We start from the raw sequence: 22,808 nt of genomic DNA, 5'->3' as shown, positions 1-22,808 counted from the left end.
TGTCCACTCTATCTATTCCTCTTAATATTTTGTACACCTCTATCATGTCTCCTCTCATCCTCCTTCTCTCCAAAGAGTAAAGCCCTAGCTCCCCTAGTCTTTCTTCATAATCCATACTCTCCAAACCAGGCAGCATCCTGGTAAATCTCCTCTGCACCCTTTCCAATGCTTCCACATCCTTCCTATAATGAGGCGACCAGAACTGGACTCAGTACTCCAAGTGTGGTATAACCAGAGTCTTATGGAGCTGCAGCATTACCTTAAACAACTGTAATGGGCGTCAGGTTCCAAGTGGTGAACACAGTACACGGAGAAGATAATTTAAGTGGTACTGGGTGCCAACTCTCCAGGACAGCTCTGGACTCTCAAGAATTAAAGAGAAATCTTCCAGATGAATAACTCCATGAAAATACATAGGGGAACCAGTAAGTTTTTTGAGTGGGAGAGTTAGGACATGGGAAGTGTGTCATAGAGTTATCCAGCGTGGAAACAGACCCTTCAGCCCACCAAGTCCATCCCAACCATCAAGCATCCATATACACTAATCCCATTTTAATCTCCCCACATTCCCATCAACTCCCCCGAGATTCTACCCCTCACCTGCACACAAGGGGCAATTTACAATGGCCGACTAACCTACCAACCCACACGTCTTTGGGACGTGGGAGGAAAATGGAGCAGCCAGGGGAAACCCACGTGGTCACAGGGAGAACGTGCAAACTCCACACAGACAACATCCAGTCACTGAGCTGTGAGGCCATGATAGACTTCAATAGATGTAGCAGGTCATGTGATGAAAGTCCCAGGAATCTGACCAACCAGAGCTGACAGTCCTGACTAATACTGAGAAACAGCCCAAACTTCCTCACAGAGGCAAAGTTAACTAAGATGCATGTAAAGGCAAAGAAAGAGGGATGGTACTTAATATTTTCATTCAACTTTATTGCTGTGGGTCTGGGGTCACATATACACCAAGGTAGCAGATACTTAGGAGCAAAGTGCAGAAGGGAAGTATACAGTTATTGGCAGGACCCTTAACAGCATCAATGTACAAAGGGATCTTGGGGCCCAAGTCCATAGCTCACTGAAAGTGCAATGCAAATAGATAGGGTGGTAAAGAAGGTATATGGCACGCTTACCTTCATTGGTCGGGGTGTTGAGTATAAGAGTAAGGAAGGGTCTCAGCCCGAAACTTTGTCCATTTCCCTCCATAGATACTGCCTGACCTGCTGACTTGCTCCAGCACTTTTGTGTGTTGCATAAAGGTAAGGAAGTCATGTAACAGTTACTTCAAACTTGGAGTATTGCGTGCAGTTCTGGTCGCCCCATTACAGGACGGATGTGGAGGCTTTAGAGAGGGTACAGAAGAGATTCACCACAATGCTGCCTGGATTAGAGGGAATGAGGTACAAGGAGAAGTTGGACAAACTCGGGTCGTTTTCTCTGGAGCGTCAGGGCTTAAGGGGAGACCTGATAGAAGTTTATAAAATTATGAGAGGCACAGATAGACAGTCAGAATCTTTTTCCCCAGGATAGAAATGTTAAATACTAGAGGACGTGCACTTAAGGTGAGAGGGGGAAAGTTTAAGGGAGATGTGGGGGTACGTTTTTTCACACAGAGTGGTGGGTGCCTGGAACAGGCTGGCAGGGGTATTGCTGGAAGCAGATACGACAGAGACGTTTAAGAGGCTGTTAGATAGACACATGAATTTGCAGGGAATGGAGGGATGTGGATCATGTGAAGGCAGAAGAGATTCAGTTTAATTTGGCATCACGTTCAGCACAGACATTGTGGGCTGAAGGGCCTGTTCCTGTGCTGTGCTATTTGATGTTCTATGATTTCCAAACAACAATGCAGTGATCTGTTGAAGCTGACCCGTGCTCTGCAATGAATCAAACAACAGCAGAACCAAAGAACTTACGATTAATGCTTTATTAGTTTTCGCTAGCGGGAGTGAGGGATACAGAGAAAGAGTAAACAGTGTATCCTAGCTCTGTACTGATACCCACTCAAAGAAGACTCAGTTACAGCGTATCTTTATACTCACTTTCGTGGGAAAGCTTGGTGGGAAGTTACACGTGCATAGGCAATTGTTACATGAAGTTTTTAGCATAACAAGATGTCTAAAAAACTACTTCTTTCCCATTTACACTTGGCATTAAAACTAGACAAAACTAATATCACACCATGCCTGAGATCATTCTTTACTCTGGGAACCCACTGACAATGAGAAGCATACAATTAACCCTTACATTGCCAGTCGTTAACCCTTGCGTTCCCAGCGATCTTTCACAGATCTCGTGATCACTATTATGTATAATAGCTTTATTATTCCAGATTTCGTAATTAATTGAATTTTAATTCCATAACTGCTATAGTGGAATTGGAAATTGTGTAACTAATCACTTGTCCAGGCATCAGTATTATTAGTCCAGTAATTTAACTGACATGCCACGTAGGGGCTTGGCTTTTAGGTACTGTGTTCCATGTTCAATTTCATCCGTATATATCTCTCCATCTCTCTTTTCCTTTATGGCTCTCCTTAAAAGCCATATTTTGAAGGTAAGACTGCATAAGGCCTTTCACCTCCTTCTTGGGAGATTTTGATTAAAAGATTAAAGAGTCAATTTGTAATTGGTTTATTATTGTCACATGTACCGAGATGCATTGAAAAGCTTTTGCCTGCATGCATTCCAGACAGATCATTCCATACATAAGTACATCGAGGTAGTACAAAAGGGAAAAAAAGAACGCAGAATATAGTTACAGAGAAACTACAGTACAGGTAGACAAATGAAGTGCAAGGGCCATGATGAGGTAGATTGAGTTGATATAGGGATAAAGGAGAATCCTTAAGGCTGGCAGGGGTTTGAGAAAGGAACCCATGTGTAAGGATACTTTCTGTGAACCATAATTACTGAATAGCCAGCTCTGTGTGAGGAAAGACTTTTTAGTCATAGACAGTATTATTGTTCATCATTGAGTCATACTTATGGCATTCTGCCTTAAGTCATCTCATCTTAGTAGAAAGGCTCAATATTCTTCTGACTCCATATTCTACATTATATGTCCTATATCATAATATTATATTAAACATAATCAAAATCAGATTTATTATCACTCTCTTATAAGATGTGAAATTTGTTGTTTTGCGGCAGCAGTACAGTGCAAAGACATAAAAATCTATAAATTACAAAAATAAATAATTAGTGCAAAAAAAAAGGAATCATGAGGTAGTGTTCATGGGTTCATGGATAGTTGAGAAATCTGATGGCAGAGGGGAAGAAGCAGTTTCTGAATCGCTGAGTGTGGGTTTTCAGGCTCCTGTACCTCCTCCCTTTTGGTAGTAACAAGAAGAGAGCATGTCCCGGATATTGAGGGTCCCTAATGATGGATGCCACCTTCTTGAGGCACCGCCTCTTTAAGATGTCCTCGATGGTGGGGAGGGTTGTGCCCATGATGGAGCTGGCTGAGTCTACAACCCTTTACAGCCTCTTGCGATTCTGTGCATTGGAGGCTCCATACCAGATTGCGTTGCAACCAGTCGAAATTCTGTCCACCGTACATTTGTAGAAATTTGTAAGAGTCTTTGGTGACGTACCAAATCTCCTCAAACTCCCAACAAAGTAGAGCCACTGGCGTGCATTGTTCATGATTGCGTCAATGTGCTGTGCCCAGAATAGAGCCTCTGAGATGTTGACACCCAGGAACTTGAAGCTGCTCACCCTTTCCACCGTGGACCCCTCAATGAGGACTTGTGTGTGTTCTCATGACTTCCCCTTCCTGAAATCCACAATCCGTTCCTTGTTCTTGCTGATGTTGAGTACGAGGCTGTTGTTGTAACACCACTCAACCAGCCGATCTAGCTCATTGCCATCTGAGATTCTACCAACAACAGTGGTGTCATTGGTGAATTTGTGGTATTAATAGTGTTTGAACTGTGCTTAGCCACACAGTCATGAGTGTAGAGATAACAGAGCAGGGGCTAAGCATGCATCCTTGCGGTGCACCTGTGTTGATTGTCAGTGAGGAGGAGCTGTTATCACCAAACCACATTGACTGTGGTCTCCTGATAAGGAAGCTGAGGACCCAGTTGCGGAGGGAAGTGGAGGCCCAGATTTTGAAGCTTGGTTATCAGCACTGAGGGATTGATGGTGTTGAATGCTGAGCTGTAATCAATAAACAGTAGCCTAACATTTTTTCAAAAATGTATGTGTTGAAAGATATAGTTTTTAAGTAATGATTAAACACAGTTTTAAATAGACCCTAGTATATTTTCCCCCAGAGTTGGGTTATGGAGCAGCGCTGGGAATCGAACCCCCGACCCTTGGCGTTGACCGGGACAAGCCGGTTGTGTTTACCTACCTTTCCAAAATGGTTGCCGAGCCCGAGCTGCAGAAACCAATCGGCAGATTCGTCAACAGCTTTCACGGACGTTCGATAAATAATTAAAAGCGCGATGAAATCCCTTTGATTATATTCACTACTGATTTAAATCCGCCACACGGACTGGGCTAAAGTGCCTTTGATTGAGGTTTATTCCAATTAGTTCCCTCAGCGGTGGTGGCGAATGTGCGGGCAGGAGGAGAGAGGCAGAGTTCGGGGGTTGCCTCCCCCCTCCCGACAACAATCGAATCGATTAGTGTCCGGGCGGCAGCGGCGTCGATGCCGATGGAGCGCGGGCTCTAGTGACAGAAGCTCCGAGGCTGGGCGGCGGGGCCTAAGGCGGCGGGAGCCGGGCATCAGCGGGGGAGAGAGGCCCAGGCTCCGGGCAGGAGGACCGTCCCTGAGGGAGAGGGAGCCAGGGCCCGGCTGCGACACCAGGGACAGGGTCCCATCTTCAGAGGGAGTCAGGGGGACCGGGCTTGGGGGTACGAGGCCGCACGGTTGGGGGAACCCCAGGGTCCAGGACACCCTTGTCCAGGGCCCAGGGGGGCATGGAGGCCTGTGATACTCCTGAAGCGGGAGGGACCATCGAGCAGAGGGATCCTGCTAACCTGGCAGCAGGCAAGTGTCACACTCAGTGTCTCAGTACTGCAGGAGAGGTAAGGATCGCCGCCCTACATCAGCCAGAGAGCAATGCTAACCTGAGAGTGCCTAATTGCCACAGTCAGGTTAATAATAACCTGGGAGAGGCCGATCAGGAGGAGATGAGGGTCAGTAACAGTCCTCTCAAGGGTCAATCCCACCAGCAAAATAATACTAACTTGGGAGGGGGCATTTATCACAGTCAGAGTAATAACAATCTGGAGGAGGCAGATCAGGAAGGGATGGAGATTAGTAACTGCCATTTGAAGGGGCTGTTCCATCAGCGAGGGAATAATGCTAACGTTGAGAAGGGTAGGTGTCACAGTCAGAGTTATAATGCTCTACGAGAGGACGAAGGGTGTAGCCCTGGAAGTGGAGACCACCAATGCCAAGGAGAAGTGGAGGTAAATGAGATCCAGACCAGGATGATGCTTAACAGCCGATCGGAAGTTACAGAAGGTGAGCAAGGTGTTGTTCACTTGCAAAATGGAAAAAATGCAAGAGATGGAACAGGTGATTGCCTGCTAGAAAGAGAGGACTCGAAAGGTCTGAAGAAAGAGCAGGCGCAGGATGGAGGGATTGTGTTGGCAACTGTAAGTGAAAGCAGCACAGAGACTGGTAGAATTGAGGCAGCATCAGAGTGCATGGCAAAAAACAGAGTGCCTACTCAGGAGCCCGAGGGAGCATCACAAGAAGTGGGGGAGAATGGGGACGAAGATATATCGATGGGGAAGAGACCAGCGATCGAGAAACTGGAGGGAATGAGCCCGGAGCTTGCTCTGCCTGAGATGAACAATTTGGAGAAGGAATGCACGACGGAAGTGACACTGGAAGAACAAGGGAGAAGGCAGGAAACCTCAGAAGTTTGCATGAGAGAGAAATTCACACAGAGTGTTTCAATGGAGGCAGTGGCAGAGGATTTAGAAAATGAAGCTGTTGAGAAGAGTATGCAACTGACGAGAACTGGGGAAAGTGGCAGGGAGGGAAGCAGCCAAACCTTGGAACTGAGTGTGGTGCAGCAGGAGGTTAAGAGCACATCAGGACAGGCTGTTGCAGAGCAGGATGTCAAGGATGATTTTAAATTGATTTTGGAAGCGGAGAGCAGTGTGAAGCTCCAGGAGAAGGAGTGTGGGGAAGCGGAATTGGGCAATGAAGAGTCATTGCAAACAGCAGTAAGCACTGACAAGATGTCAACATCACCCTGCGCCGATTGCCCTGGGCATTCTGCCCCCCCTCGAGTACCTTTGGATATGCTCTCCCCCCTTGGAAACGACATACCCCATCCGCTTGCCTTGATTCCCCCCAGCCCGGACCAGGCCGATGATCCCACGTCACTCTTGCCAACAGCAGACGGCCGGGGGAAGCAAGCTGTGAAGAGAGTAACCTTTCCATCGGATGAGGCAATCGTCTCTGGTGCAGTGGAACCTAAAGACCCTTGGAGACACGGTAAAACCCGGAATACTTTATTTCTGTCTTTTATTTTTCTGATGGCTCTTTTCCTTCTTTACTCACCTCAGGGATAATATGTTAACACACTTTCCTGCGAGTCGCTGTGTATGGTCATCCTGTGCTTCATAATGGAGTGACAGCCCTCAGTATCCCAGGTCAAAGGAAGCAGTCACCCTGAGTTCTCAGTCCATCTCACTAAACTTGCTGGGAAGTATGTGGCTATCCCAGAAATTATAACATTGTTTATTGTTCACTTCATTTGTATAATCCCAAGGCCTTCTAAGTACCCATGTGGCAGGTGAGACCAAGAATGGATGTATGCGATGTCCACTATGGTCAAATAGCAGGTGAATTTTGTCAGGGCTACCAGGTATAGTCTCCTCCTGTGCTGTTGAGACTTAATGTGCTCCAGGGTAACATGCCTTTAGGGTAAAAGTGGCGCTGCTTGTTTTATTTCACAGTCAGCAGACAGTTTTACTGAGGTACTGGATACTCGTTATCTCCCATCTTATGTCATTTATTTGAAAAAAGATGCTGGAGAGCTATCATTGACATTCTGTTTACACTTGCTCTGTTGGGTTTAATCAATGTCACCATGATGTGTTCAGCAGTCACTATTTAAGCACAAATTATCCTTAAAGTCAACAGTGAGAAATGAATAGATACTGTGCAGGCAGGAGATTCCAAGAGGGACAAAGCAGTGTGACTCTACCGCCATCACCTCTGCTACCTTTCCAATCTCACACATAACTTAATATAGATAAGGACACAGATGGCTTTCCTATGGGGAGGTAGATGGTTGTGTTTGTGAAAGACTTTGTGTGACTAGCCAATGCTTCTCAAAGTTGTTTGAGGAGATCAGAACACCTGCCTTCACAGAGGCGCAGGATGCAGTTCCACGGGCCTTGGGCATGTTCAGCTATTTGGCTGTGTGAGGCACAACAGTGAGTGTTGTGGGTGGAAGGGCAGGAAGAGGGCAAGCATCATAACTGAGCCCAAATCCACCCTTTAAGTTGGACATAGTCACGCTCTTTTCTCGGAATTAGAAGGTTCTGACTTCAAGCCCCAGAGCAGTGAACTGAATCCAAAAGGCATTAAACAGCGGCCCTGTCTGTCCTCTTGCATGGATGTTTCAAAGAGCCTGAAGACCCACAATCAATGTGTCAGGAACAGCTTCTTCCCCTCCGCCACCAGATTTCTGAATGGTCCACGAACCCGTGAACACTACTTTATTGTTCCTCTTTTGCATTTTTTATTTTTGTAACTTATAGTCATTTTTATGTCTTGCGCTACTGCTGCCGCAAAACAATGCATTTCACAACATATGCCACGTATAATAATTATGATTCTGAAGTGCTTTTTCCCTGGATGGTACATAAAACTTGCTGAGCAGTGCTCAGACTATCTGATCACTATCACTTTTCTGTTTGTGGAAGCTTGCTGTGCATAGATCATGTGCCACATTGCCTATGTTACAACAGCAACTTCACTTTAGAATGGCTTCATTACCTGTAAAGTGCATTGGGGTCTCCTGAAAGGGATGCAAAAGGTGAAATTTAAATCCAAGTCTTTTCTAATATCTGCCCACACATATTGAAATATGGCCAAGTGGACAGAAACAGAAATTGCACAGTAAGTCACTGTCTGGAAAGTGTAATGATGTTAAGTTTTTTCTTCCGTCTTTGAGGGTAAACCAGACTGTTTGCAACTAATTGTTCTGACTCACTCTGAGCCAAGTTTTTAACTCTGTGTTCTCTCCATTGGTCAAGCCTCCAGGTTTGGTTATTCTAACAATCCCCTGGCTTGCCTCCCTCTTTATATAAAATAAAGATCTCTCTTGCTTTTGTCTTAACTGTAAACAAATCCCTTCCAGCCACGGTAGTGTAGCAGTTAGCGTAACGCTTTACAGCGCCAGTGACCCGGGTTCAATTCCGGCTGCTGTCTGTAAGGAGTTTGTATGTTCTCCCCATGTCTGCGTGGGTTTCCTCCGGGTGCTCCGGTTTCCTCCCACATTCCAAAGACGTACAGGTTAGGAAGTTGTGGGCATGCTATGTTGGCATCAGAAGCGTGGCGACACTTGCGGGTTGCCCCCAGTACACTACACAAAAAGATGCATTTCACTGTGTGTTTTGATGTACATGTGACTAATGAAGATATCTCATCTCATCTCATCATCTCTCTCTGCTTGCTGACCTGCATCGACTCCCTGGTATAGCAGCACCTCAATTTTAAACTGTTCATCCTTTCTTTCAATTCCCTCCTTAATCCTTTCACTCCCTATATCTGTCACCAACTCCAGCTTGATCATTCTCTGAGAGCTCTGCACTCTTCCAATTCCTGCCTCAAGTTCATCCCAATTTTTAAAAAAATATTTCCTCTCCATTGGCTGCTGTGCCTGGGACCTAAGTTCCAGAATTTCCACCCTAAACCTCTCTCTAACTCTCTCCATTTAAGACTCCTTAAAACCTACATTGAATAAGCTTTGGATCACCTGAGCTTATTCTCCTGGTGTGGCACAGTGCTAAATTTTGTCTGATCCTGTGAAGTAGCTTTATTAAGCTCTGTTAAAGGTGCTATATAAATTCTGTTTGTTATAAGTTCCTTTACTGCAGGAGCATCCTATTTGTTCTGCTGTTATCAGTAATTTGTTACATCACTTCAGTGTTAAGTGTTTTAGTGACAGCAACCATGGCAACAGTGTAGTTAGGTGGAAGACCTGAACCAATGTTTTGGGACTACATCTCCATTTCTCCCTGACCTTTCGTAAAATGGCGATTGTTCTTGCTGTACTTATGGCAGTGTGTGGAAGAACAGCCCCTCTGCTGCATCACCTGGACAGGGAAGACCATAACAAAATGGAAGCAGGAGTGGGCCACTCGGCCCCTCAAGCCTGCCCTGTCATTCAATATGATCATAGATGATCTGCCCCAGGCCTTGTCTCCTGTGCCAGTTCCACTTCAATTCCCCAGTCTTCAAAAATGTGTCTACTTAAGTACTCCAATCATCTGGTCTCTGCACCCTCCAGGGTGGAGAATTCCATAGATATGCCACTGTTTGTGAGAAGAGATTCCTACACATCTCAGATTTAGATGATCGCATACTTATCTTGTAAATATTAATTGGGTACTCAATTGCAGGTGTTTACTTAACTCGGCCCAGCCCAATTCTATCCTCGCTTTATCCAAGTCCTGCCCAGCTGATTCTTTAAACAAAATATGTTTTAATTTTTCTAAGAAGTCATTATACTTGCAGCTGTATATTGATCCATGTGTTTTGTGCAGAAGTACGTAGAGTGATGTAGTGTAACAGCACAGAAACTGGCCCTTTGCCCCATCAAGTCTGTGCCAACCATTAACTACCCATTTGCACTAATCCTACATAATTCCCTTTCTTTTATTCCTCCCACATTCCCATCAATCCCTCCTCGGATTTTACCCTTCACTTGGTCACACTAAATTCAGTGGCCAATTAACCTCCCTACCCACATGTCCTTGGGATGTGGAAGGAAGCTGGAGCACCCAGAGGAAACCCACATGGTCACAGGGAGAGCGTGCAATTTCCGCACACACACAGCACCTGAAGTCAGGATTGAACCCAGGTCTCTGGCACTGTGAAGCAGCGGCCCCACCAGCTGTGCCACGAACAGCCCTACCTTGCAGTACAAGACCAGTTACCGCGGCAGTTGCAATGTAATCTTGTGCTGCATGTGGATTTCATTGAGTCACGCTTACTGTGTTTTTTACACAGTAAACTCCTCTCCCTCTAGAGAAATGGCTTTTGATCAGAAGGCAAGCTGCTGTTTCCCAATCATAGTGAAAGACTGGTTTTATAATGCTGTAAACCTTCACTGCTTTTGCACCTTAACTGCAGTGTTAAAAAGCCAAAGCAATGCAAGTGAAAGTACTTTTACCATGTTGTTTCTCCCCTGAAGTGCTGACTCTTGTTTGGTTAGGTATGGGATTGCATCGCACTGAAATGAGGTAACTCCTCACAGACCAGATATCCAAACTGTGTGATTCAATAGCATGCCGGATTTCGTAGTTGCCTAACATGTTAGTCAACAAATTCACAATCTGTGGCTCAGTGGCTCATGCATTTGCTTCCCAATCAGAAGACTGTGTTTTGAAGACCTATTCCAGGGACTTGAGCACAAAGGTTTAGACCAACACTTGGGTGTAGGGCAGACGGAGTGCTGCAGTGTTTATGGTCCTCCAGATGAGACTTCTGGTGACTTTATCTGCTTTCCCAGCTGATATTTTTTTTTAAAAATCCACGACATTATTTTGATGGAAAGCAGGGGAGTCGACCTTGTGCCTTGGGTAATATTTATCCCTCAATCAAAGTTTCCTAAAATAGATTATCTGGCAATTATCATGTTGATGTTAGATGGAGCTTGCTCTGCACAAATTGCCTGCGTCCTTTTCCAGATTACAATGCCTCTAAAGGACTTCTTCAGATTTTCCACTGTGCCTACTTTCATGGGTCATCATGAAAGATGCTTCAGAAATGCCAGTCTGTCTGTCTTTTGCTGGTCTCCTCACTTTCCATAAACTGATTCATTGCCTGGTGACTTGAGGGGAAAGCTCAAGGGGAATGTGTGCACTCTGCTCAGTCTGTAAACACACAGTAGATTTATCGACGTTTTTCCTGTTGTCTCCTCAAGGCACATTTCACGATCTTGTATGCAGGTAGCCAACTATATTACACTTGTAAAGCAAAGGATATGCAAATGCTGGAAATCTAAAATAAAAACTGAAAATACTCAACAGATCAGACCCTGAAGTATTAACTCTGTTTCTCTCACCACAGATGCCACTTGACTGGTTGAGTATTTCCAGCTGTCTTTGTTCTATTTTGTATGAGTCATGTGCAAACTTCTAGTCTGATCGTGCACTTCAGCACTAAACAAATTCTTGATTATACTGACAGTGCTTGCTGGTACTGCACGGTGCAGAGTAACAAGCTAACATTAAATTAGTTTTATGTCACAATTGTGCCCACGAGATAGATGGAGCAGTTCCAAAGTGCCCTAGGTGTAAACAAAACATTTTTTCTACCTAGACAAGATTGCTTGCGGGGTGGGGGGATTTGATGTGGACTTCACTGGGAGAGATTGAAAAATAAATTTCATGGTGCGAATGATTCCTGGGGTGAGGGACTTATGGAGCAGGGAAGGGCTGGAGAAGCTGGAATTTTCCTCTTGAGAGCAGAGAAATGTAATGGAGGTGTACAATATGAGTCTTGATAGAAGCTATTTCCATTGGTGGATAAGTGAGGAAGAATACATCCGTGATTGACAACAGTGCCAAAAGCAATGAGAGGAGCATTTGTTTTGTTTTATTTGCAGAATGGAGTTAGCCTCTGGAACCCATTGCCTGACATAATGATGGAGGTAGATCCAGTTGTAGATTTCAAACCACATTGGATCAAGTATTTGAATGGAAAAAAAATCACAAAATTATGGGATAGAGAGGGAGTGTGGGATCAGCTACACTAGTCCAGCAAAGAGGTGTGGCACACTGGAAAGGCCAAATGGCTGCCTTCTGTGCTGTTGCCACTCCATGATTCTGTAGGACAGTACATACTAATGTAAGTTGGTTTATTATTGCCACATGTACCAAGGTACAGTGAAAAACTTTGTTTTGCATGCCATCCGTACAGATCATTTCATCGCATCAGTACATGGAAGTAGGACAAGGGAAAGCAATAACAGAATGCAGAATAAAGTGTTACAGTTACAGAGAAAATGCAGTGCAGGCAGACAATAAGGTGTAAGGCTATAACGAGGTAGGTTGTGAGGTCAAGAGTCCATCTTATCGTACAAGGGGACTGTTCAGTAGTTTTATAACAGCGGGATAGAAGCTGTCCTTGAGCCTGGTGGTATGTGCTTTCAGGCTTTTGTATCTTCTGCCCATTGGGAGGGGGAGAAGAGAGGATGTCCAGGGTTGATGGGATCTTTGATTATGTTGGCTGCTTTACCAAGGCAGGTCTCTTCAAGACAGAGTCCATGAAGGAGACTTTGGTTTCTGTGATGTGCTGAGCTGTGTCCACAGCTCTCTGCGTACACTGGAAACTGTGAAATAAATTTTTAAAATGGAGTAATCCTACTCTCCCATTTTACCCTGGAGGTGCTGACTGGTGAGGGTGGAGCTGCTCTGAGGATGGTTGCTTCGCCATGTGTCCCCAGCTAGGTGGCTTTTCTCAGGCCTTTTGGATTGTGGGGGGATGCCACAGCCAAGCCTGATCCTGCCTTCATGTGACATCCATTTGACATTTGTGCCTGCTACCAGTCAATGGGTGTGCTGCAAGAAAACCTGCTTGATTTCATTTGTTCGAGAGGTCACTGTAGTCCATGTGCCTGAATAACGTTTGCCACCTCGGTTGATCGAGGAAATTGTCCCAGGCATAGAATGCCTGGTGTGATTATTTGCCACTAAACTGAGCATTGCATTTAAGAAGTGGATTTTCTTCAATTATTTTTTTGTTTTCTGAGGTTTTCACAGAACATTATGCATTGCAAACAAGGCCAGCATTTCGCATCCATCCCAAACCAGCAAGAATATGCCAGTAAATTATTATAGTAATTTGGTACACCCAAGTGGACTGCTGAGTTGTTTCAGAGAGGAGTTAGGAGTCATCCACATTACTGCAGGTCCTCGCCACATTATGGCAGGGTTCCATTCCTGTGAACTGTTGGTAATCCGGACAGTTCGCAAGTCAGAAATGCAGCCGTGAACTGAGTTCCCACATGGATCAGCAGCTGGCAAATCCATCTCGCCGGTCTCCCGAACGCTCGTCCGTATGTACGGGCTGTACATAAATCGGGTGTTCATAAGCTGTGGAGGACCTGTATGGATCTGAGCTTACTTGTAGGTCAGACCTGGGTATAAACAATACATTTCCTCCTCTAATTGAGATTGATAAACCGGATGCGTTTTAATGATTGTTCAATGGTTTCATTGTCACCATTATCGACAGCTGCCTTCTTATTCCAGATTTATTTAATTAACTCCCCAGTTTCTATGGAGGTTTAATTAATCCAGGATTACTGTGGATTACTCATTCAATGGCATCACTGCTATGTTGCCATATTTTCCTTTTATTGATTTGCTTTCCTCCATTTCATCTCTTTGTAACCCACCCCTTGGAACTGCATATTCAGAGGCCAAAGGAGCAGCGTCTTTGCAAATGCTGCTGCTTTAGAAGCATTGAGCATGTTAAGCTTAGACCTATCATTTGCCCTTTAGTGCACCTCCAACGTTGCATTGAGCAAAATTGAATGAATTAGGGAGGACTGTTCAGCTGACAGATTCTGGGAGGATGAAAAGCCCGGATGGGCTCTGGGAAGGAGTGGGTTAAAGGAGAAGATAATGAGTTTTAATGTCAACTAACTAGGGTTTCAGGAAGGAGACGAGTTTGAAAAGAAAATATGTTCCATAGAAAGATCTTAAATAGAAACAGGAGGAACCTGTTTGACCCTTTGAACCTGCTTAGTCATTAAATAAGATTGTGGCTGAATTGTATTAATTTTTATGCCAGATCTTCATAACTCTGGCTTTGCTTGGTGTCCAAGTACTTATCGGTCATGTCCTTGAAAACACTCAATGACTGATCGTCCACAGCCTCCTGGATTAGAGAATACCAAGGATGCACAACCCTCCTTGTAAAGAAATGTCTCCTCATCTTGGTCCTAATGACCTTCCCTTTATCCTGAGAACGTGGCTCTATTTTTAGACTCTTCAGCCAGAGGAAACAGCCTTGCAGCATCCACAGTTAATTTTTAATGTCACTGCTCATTCTTGTAAACTCCAAAGGATCTGCTTGTGCAACACTGATGGAACAGATACCTGATATGCAGACAGATATGGATATGTACACTCCACAGATATCTTGTGTCACTGTTGCACTCACTCACCTGTGAGCTCTGCCTTGTGTTAAAACTGTTTGAACTGAATTGCCCCAGTGAGGTCATTGAAACCAGACCCAATACAGACAGAGAAAATTTCAGTCCACTAACCTCAGGTTATTAGCCACATTCAGAGAAAGGATTGACAGACTACACTCGCTGAACCTGCAATCTTTCTGGAACTTCTCCGTAGGGTTTTAGGGGTTGACGTAGCAGAACAGAGAACACAAGAATTTTACCAAGTAAAGGAGGAAGTATCCAAAGGAAAATATTTTGCGAGAAGTTGGAGAATTTCGTTTATGAGCCAAGATTGATTGGGCTGGGGTCATTTTGCTTGGAAAAGAGCAGGCTGACCAAGGTTGATGGGGTGGCTCCGCAAGTTGGTAGGGTAGTAAAGCAGGCGTACGGCATGCTTGCCTTTATTAGTCGAGGCACTGAGTTCAAGAGTCAGGAAGTTGTGTTGCAGTTTTTCAAAACTCTAGTGAGGCCTCATCTGGAGTATTGCATTCAGTTCTGGTTGCCTCATGGCATGGAGGATGTGAAGACTGTCGAGAGGGTGCAAAAGAGGTTTACCAGGATGCTGCTCAGATTATAGGGTATGAACTTTGAGGAGAGTTGGACAGACTTGGGATGTTTTCTCTGGAGTGTTGGAGGCTGAGGGGAGACCTGATAGAAGTTTATAAAATTATGAGAGGCGTAGACAGAATAGACAGTCAGTATCTTTTCCCAGGGTCGAAATGCCTCATACTAGAGGGCATACACTTAAGGTGAGAGGGGGTAAGTTCAAAGGAGATGTGAGGGGCAAGTTTTTTTTACAGAAATTGGTGGGTGCCGGGAATGTGCTGCCAGGGGTGATAGTGGAGGGAAATAAGCTGGAGGCATTCAATAGGCTCTTAGATGTGCACATGAATATTCAGAGAATGGAGGGATATCGACATTGTGAAGGGACTAGTTTAGTTGGGCGTTTAATTATTAGTTTAATTAGTTCAGCACAACATTGTGGGCTGAAGGGCCTGTTCCTGTGCTGTACAGTTCTGTATTCTATGTTTAATTGACGTGTATAAAACAAAGAGATCTTAACAGAGAGTGTAGGAAGGCCTTATTTCCTCTAGCAGAGAATCTAACAATGAGGAAGAGTAGATTTTAATGCAGGAGGATTGGAGAGCAGTAGAAGGTGTTTTTTCCAGCCAGAGGCTGACGAGGAGCTCCTCACTATCCCCTGGATGGAAGAAACACCTTCAACTTGAATTGTCTCAGTGGGCTGAATGGCCTTCTGCAACAGAGGTAGTGCTGCGTCCTTGAAAATTATTCTTCTGTATGATACGAGTTGCTGAGATAAGTTATTTCACCAAACGGGTTATTATTTCTTTTGTAAATTTTTCATTAAATTTCTACTCAATCAACAGAGGGGAGTCATAGAGCAATACAGCATCGATACAGGCCCTTCGGCCCAATGAGTCCATGCCAACCATGGTGCCCACCCATCTCGTCCCAATTTCTTGCATTCACCCTATATCACTCTAAGCCCTGCCCCTGTTATGTACCTATTCAAGTGCTTCTTAAATGATACTATTGTACCTTTCAACCACATCCTCTGGCAGATCATTCCATATACTCATCACCCTCTGCAAGGAAAAAGTTGCCTCTCAAGTCCCTTTTAAATCTTTCCCCTCTCACTCTGAATCTATGCCCCCTAGTTTTGGACTCCCCCCTACCCTGGGGAAAAGACTCTTACCATCTACCTTATCTATGCCCCTCATGATTTTATAAATCTTTAGAAGGTCACCCCTCATTCTCCCACGCTCCAAGGAACAAAGACCTAGCCTGGCCAACCTCTCCCTGTACCTCAGGCCCTCAAGTCCTGGCATCATCCTCGTAAATCTTTTCTGCACTCTTTCCAGTTTAACCACGTCTTTCCTACACCAGGGTGACCAAAACCGTACTCCAAGTGCGGCCTCACCAATAACTTGTACACCTGCAGCATAATGTCCCAACTCCTATCCTCAATGCCCTGACTGATGAAGGCCAGCGTGCTAAATGCCGTTTTCACTACCTTCTTTATCTGTGACGCAGCTTTCAATGAACTATGCACTTGTACTCCTAGGTCTCTCTGTTCCATTACACTCCCTAGTGCCCTACCATTCATAGTACAAGTTCTACGCTGGTTTGACTTTCCAAAATGCATCACCTCACACTTTTCTGTATTGAAATCCATTTGCCACTGCTCAGCCCTCTTCCCTAACTGATCAAGATCCTCCTGTAACCTCCTTCACTATCAACAACCCCTCCTAATTTTGTGTTATCTGCAAACTTACTGATCGATCAGTCTTCCTTTTTCCAAGGCATACTCTAGGACACAGCCCTCTTGGCTGACATTTTTGGTGCAGTATCAAGTGAATTAACTGGTTGAACAGGACCTTGAACTGTCCATCCACTTGTGTTTCAGAGGAATAATGGTCTTGAACTGAAGATCAGGGTTTTCTGTGTTCTTTGTCCTTAAACAACTAATTACAGAATAACTGCCCTGATTATCGTTTTGTGTAAGGGATCCTGCTACATGGGAAATATCTTTCTTTGTTTAACCTTCTAACAATCTTGGCAATTCAGAAAAACTGATTGGAAGTGTCTCTTTAACCCATTTTGTTTGCATGTATTGAAGGAAAATTACTTCAACTTGATCACAATTCCATTTGGAACCTGTTCTAATAGCTTTTGAATGAAATCTCAACCTCTTGCAAACTTTAGACCGAGGATTCTAAGTGGAAACAAATGATTTCAACCAAATAAAAATTGCAGACCATTCAGCCTCTTTTGGAAGCTCCATGAGTTACTCTGGCCAGATAGGATGGGATGCAAAGAAAAGGAGCTGAATTCACAGAGTTTATTGATAAGATTTCTTTATTAGTCACATGTACATCGAAACACACAGTGAAATGCATCTTTTACATAGTGTTCTGGGGGCAGCCCGCAAGTGTCGCCACACTTCCAGCGCCAATATAGCATGCCCACAACTTCCTAACCCGTACGTCTTTAGAATGTGGGAGGAAACCGGAGCACCCGGAGGAAACCCACGCAGACACAGGGAGAACATACAAACTCCTTACAGACAGTGGCCAGAATTGAATCCGGGTCGCTGGCGCTGTAATAGTGTTATGCTAACTGCTACACTACCATGCCTGCCGGTATATCCATTCATATCAAAACAGAAAGGTTCGGCTCCTAAAAGTGTCATGTGTGTCACATCTCAGCCATTGCCAACAGAATGGATCATCGTGTTGCTTTACACCAAGGTTATCCTTCCCACAAAATGGCACCACTAGATTTAGTGCACTTTAGTATAGTGGTTTCATTTTTCATCCTCCCTTCCTACGATCTGAGTTTAAAGCTCATATAAACTCTCTTTCAAGCAACATGTTGAGTCACTGGCTCTGCCAATTTGACGTTCTCTGTGCATTTCCCTGAGTCTCATTCAAAGATTCAGTCACCCACAAGAGCTCGCAAGTCTTAACAGGTCCAAGTTCTGTGGCTGGTTAGACATAGTAGCCAATTTGCTCTCTCAAACAAATGGATTACTGATGAGATGTTCTGAGTTACTCATGATTGAGAGAGCAAGCAAACATAAAAGGGCTTAACATTTCATTTGAAGGGTGACACCTCTGACAGTTCAGCACTCCTTCAATATTGAACTGTGTGATGGCATATTTATGTTTGCATCCCTGGAGTGCACTTGAACCCACAACATTTGGACTCGGGTAAGAGTGCCATCAACGGAGCAGGAATATTAAGTCTTAGGTGAAGTAACAAAGTATGCTGGGCTCCCAAAGCACTGCCCAAGAAGACATCAATCTCTGTGAGATGAGAGAAGTGGAGGGCTTTTCCCAGAAGGAAGGTTGTTCTAAAGAAAAACAATAGATATTGTTAGGTACTGTGCACCAATGTCTGATATGAAGACATTATGCTTTTAAACAAAGGATGAATTTTTTTTTAAATGGAAAGTTGAAATAAAATCAGAAATGCTGGAAATACTCTGGGTCACGCAGCATCTGTGGAAAGAGAAACAGCTAACATTTCTGGTTCAAGATCGATTGTTAGGCCTGAAAGATAACTGTTTCTCTTTCAACAGATGCTGCCTGACCTGCTGAGTGTGTTCCAGCATTTCCTGTGCTTTTAAGCAATGCTTATTTCACACTCTCTGTAAGCATTCATGAAAATGGTGTCTGTTATATGTGGAGCGAGTTGATGAGCGTCTGTTTGTTTCCTACCCTACAGCTCAGAATGTGACTGTGGAGGAGATTATTGCTGCCTACAGGAAGGCCTGTCAGAAACTGAACTGCAAGCCGATTAACAAGCTGCTCAAACAGATCCAAGTAAGCCTGAACATTCAGAGCACTCCTGGCAGGGGGAGGGGCCGGTATAGTAAGATGCCACATGCAATTGCATAAAAATCAGGATTAGATCAAATTTTGTGAAGATGAGAAAGATCAATTTAAGATGGTACCTAAAGGCAGCAAACTCTTTTGTGGGCGTTAAGCCTTTGCTGTATTTCATCAGTTCACGATTTGGCTGGGTTTATCTTGGGTCATTGGCATCTTTTATTTCTTTGGTCAGTTTTACTGATCTTCTTTCCACTTGCTTCTTAATTTATTGAACTGGTCCGATGAAGGTCACTTAATTGCAGCAAGCTGATTCAGTGATGGTTATGAGGTAGGCAACACGGCTACGCACAGTTGGTGATAGAAATGGAGCACTTTCTTTCAGCTGCTATTGCAGGGTTGGTTATCAGTTTTAAATCTGAGATTAATAGCTTTTTGTTAACCTAAGGTATTAAGGGATAAGGGGAAAAGAAAAAGTGTATGGAGACCGGTCACAGATCAACAATAATCTCATTAAATGGCAGGGCATGCTAAATAATCTCCTTGTGTTCTCGTGTTCAATACAGGCAGTTTTGTGGACAAGAAGGTTCTGCAATAGCTGAACTCAGTGGGGGTGACATTAAAGGAACAACAGTTGGCCCCCGCTTTGGTAAAGCAAAAGTCATCCACTGTTTCTTCTGCTGCTCATTATCCAGTGATCAATGGTGGAAAGTGATCTGTATGGCCATTAAGTGAAGACTAGATCAAAGTTTATTGTCATTAATTACAATGTAGTAAGACAGGAGGATGTGCATAAAGCTTGAAGCCTGTCCTTCTGCAGCAGTGTGCTGGAAAGCAAGTTGAGTGCGTTTCCATGTGGAACAGAGAGCTAACCCCACCACTCTCCTCCCTCTACCACACCACTAGTTTATGACTCCTATTAGTAACCAGTGAAATTCTAAAATCTTGTTAAGGTTTTCGAGATTGACAAGAATTTTTAGATTTCAAGGGAATCAGGAGACACGGTGTTAGTACAGGAAAGTGACACAGATAAAAGCCATGATCTTATTGAATGTTGATGAGGCAGGGGATGCTGAGTAGCCTTCTCCTCTATTTCTTGTGTTCTTATAGGTGCATTTAGTGAGCCAATTTTAATAATTATGCCAGCATTCCAGTACCCAACCAAAACACCTGCATGCCAATATCTGGGTGCAGCAGTTGATTGGATATAGCCCTCCAAGTCTTCAGGCAATAAATATGTGTGCAATTCCCTCCCTTATCGCTTGTCAACAGAGCACATAGTTGATTATTGTGTGACTGCCTGGAGTGCTATTTACACATGGTCACAAGTTTCTGTAGTGCTGAATTAACACAGTAGCTATAAATATGGGTTTGTCTCAGCTCCAGTGAAGTACTGGGCTTGTCAGGCCTGCATTCAACGTGACTGTATTTTGCTCCCAGTTAAAAGTCTACAATGTAAATTCCAAGGGCTGTGTCCAACTTGATTAAACTTTCTTTGTTTACTCTTTCTTTTTTTCCTCTCTCCCTTGCCGTATGAGGACCCAACAGATGCCAACTTTGCCCCAGTACCTATTTTTCACGTAATCTATAGATCTTACCAGTCTTGTTAACCCCTGATAGGGGCATCAGCGTCGACAATAGCCCTGTAACTTCTCATCACAATGAAAAGTGCAGAGGGTTACTGGAGCATGAATGCATAGGTGGTAGAGTGGTGCACCTAACAACTGCTGCCTCACAGCATCAGCGACCTGGGCTCAATCCTGACCTCGGGTGCTGTCTGTGTGGAGTTTGCACGTTCTCACTGTGACACTCAGCTTTCCCCTGGGTGCTCCAGTTTCCTTCCATGTCCCAGAGATGTGCAAGTTGGTAGGTGAATCGGCTGCTGTAAATTCCCCTAAGTGTAGGTGAGTAGTAGGGGAATGAAGGTGAGCTGGTACAGACTCGATGGGCTGAATAGCTTCCTATGTTGTGAGGAAATATGGAGTATGGTATCACCAGAAGGAGTAGGGGTTGAGAAAGGAACTGTGAAGTCTTTTATAAAGCAATGAATAAACATTTACAGCAGAGGCATGTACTAATCTAAGAGCAATCAGCAAGGTACTGCGATTAGTTTCGATTAATTTTGCAAACATGATGATTTGCATACCCACTTTTCTGCTGGAAACCTCAATGGCCTATCAGTGATTCCATTGCTCCTTGCACTGCTACAGACTAGCAATTTCATAGTAATTGAAAAGCAAACGAAAAAAAACAGATGCTGGAAATCTGAAAATAAAACAGAAAATACTAAAGCTATTCAGACAGCAACTCTGGGGAAGAGGGAGAGAGAGAGAGAGAGAGTTAACATGTCGAATATGTGACCTTTAATCCATACTTTCATCTATTCTGACCTGCCTGAGTATCTCCAGCACTTTCTGTTTTTAGTGAGCAATATCCCGGATTTGGTTCCTTGGCTGGGTTGAGTTGGCTATCTAAACATGTGGGCTCTCCTGCTAGCTTGAGACACTGAGTCAGCAAAGGGGAGAAAAGAATCAGTACACATCAAAGTTCCTGTTCCCCCTTTGTGATGGGAAGTGTGCATGTATCTACTGAGAAGTACAGAATCAGGCTTGACCATGATGCCTTCTGCTGTTGTGTCAACTGCTGGCAGAAAGCCATACAGCACAGAAACAGCCCCTTGCCCCAAGTCCACACTGACTATCATGCAGCCACTTATACTAATCCCATTTTGTTCTCCCATCAACACCCTTCAGATTCTACCACTCACCTACACGCCAGGGGCAATTTATATTGGCCAATTAACCTACTAACCCTCTTGTCTTTGGGATGTGGGAAGAAATCAGAACACCCAGAAGAAAAAGGGAAAATGTGCAAACTCCGCACAGACAGCACCTGAGGTCAGGATTGAATCCACGTTGCTGGAGCTGTGGGGCCTTATTCACTGTGCCACACATGTAAATCCACCAAAAGCTGCCAAGATCAGTATATTGGGATGGACAGGGGGTAGAATGTATTTTTTTTGTAATTTCCTGATTATTGTAAAAAAAAATCAGAAGCTGAAGTTGGGGGAAGGCATGTTAAAAGTTCTGAATGGTAACAAACTCTGAGAGCCACAATGCATCAAACTTCTTGTGGCTACTTGCTGCTGAGTAGAATATTTTACTTTCCTCTTTCCTTCCTTATCCTGTGGAATTTGTGTCCCTTCCCCTTGTTGTAGGGTGTATGACAGTATTGTGTGACATTCTCCTTCTCACTTGAGCACACCGATGATACCAATCTGCCAAATTCCTGTGCTCTGACATGAATGTTTAGACTCTCAGAGAGACTTTCCATCACATCACATTGAATGCTCCTTTGTTAGGTAGGGATTTCTTTTATAGTCTTGAATTCTCCCCAATATGGGGGGGGAGAGGGGAATAAACCCACACTGGATGATCTCCTAATGGCACATCTCTCTTCAATCCTCGCGCTTGATGCCCAAGCTTCTAGCTGCTTGCCATTGTAACACCTATGCCCTCGTATTCTTACAGTATTCCAGTGAGGTTTGATCAAAACTCAGGAAACAGGAACTCTGCTTTCTGACAGGCAGCTTGTAGCCTTTTGGACTCAGTATTTAGGTTCAACAGTGTAAGAGTTTGAGGGTACACTAGGGCTGGCAGCTGGAAGCTCCGGGCTATACTTGAGCAGAGGTGGACAATGAGGGGATCTTCCAGTGTGGGTTCAGTGCTCCCATTGTAAAGGAGACTGCATCGTGAGCTCTGGATACAGTGCACTGACCTGAACTAAGGAAATTAATGTTCCAACTGGAAAGAGTGTTGGGAGCCCTAGACAGTTATCTTTTTTAAAAAAGGAAGGTATTTCTGCAAACTTTCACAACCCCAGGACATTACAAAGCACCTCACAGCCAATGAAGGACTCGTAGTCACTATAAGAAATGCCACAGTCACTTTGCACAAATTGAGGTCCCACAAATAACAATGTGGTAATGAACAGATAATCTGTTTTAGAGACTGAAGGATAAAAAATGACCAGGACATTGGAGAGAATTCCT

The 22,808-nt window shown here is 44.2% G+C and overlaps 1 protein-coding gene across 1 annotated transcript in view; it reads left to right on the top strand.

The window, feature by feature from the left end:
* The first annotated feature begins 4,560 nt into the window (after positions 1 to 4,560).
* The window catches only part of LOC127586293 (protein phosphatase 1 regulatory subunit 37-like), a 53,202-nt gene continuing 34,954 nt past the window's right edge, over positions 4,561 to 22,808 (top strand). Inside the window, exons 1-2 of the mRNA XM_052044110.1 lie at positions 4,561 to 6,475; positions 18,654 to 18,751. Coding sequence (XP_051900070.1) covers positions 4,939 to 6,475; positions 18,654 to 18,751 — 1,635 coding nt within the window. The 5' untranslated portion in view covers positions 4,561 to 4,938. The remainder of the gene's footprint in view (positions 6,476 to 18,653; positions 18,752 to 22,808) is intronic.

This window comes from Pristis pectinata, chromosome 35 (assembly GCF_009764475.1).
Source record: "Pristis pectinata isolate sPriPec2 chromosome 35, sPriPec2.1.pri, whole genome shotgun sequence".
NCBI classification, from domain to species: Eukaryota; Metazoa; Chordata; class Chondrichthyes; order Rhinopristiformes; family Pristidae; genus Pristis; species Pristis pectinata.
Note: the sequence above shows the minus strand (reverse complement) of the source record. Positions and strands in the feature narration are given on the sequence as shown.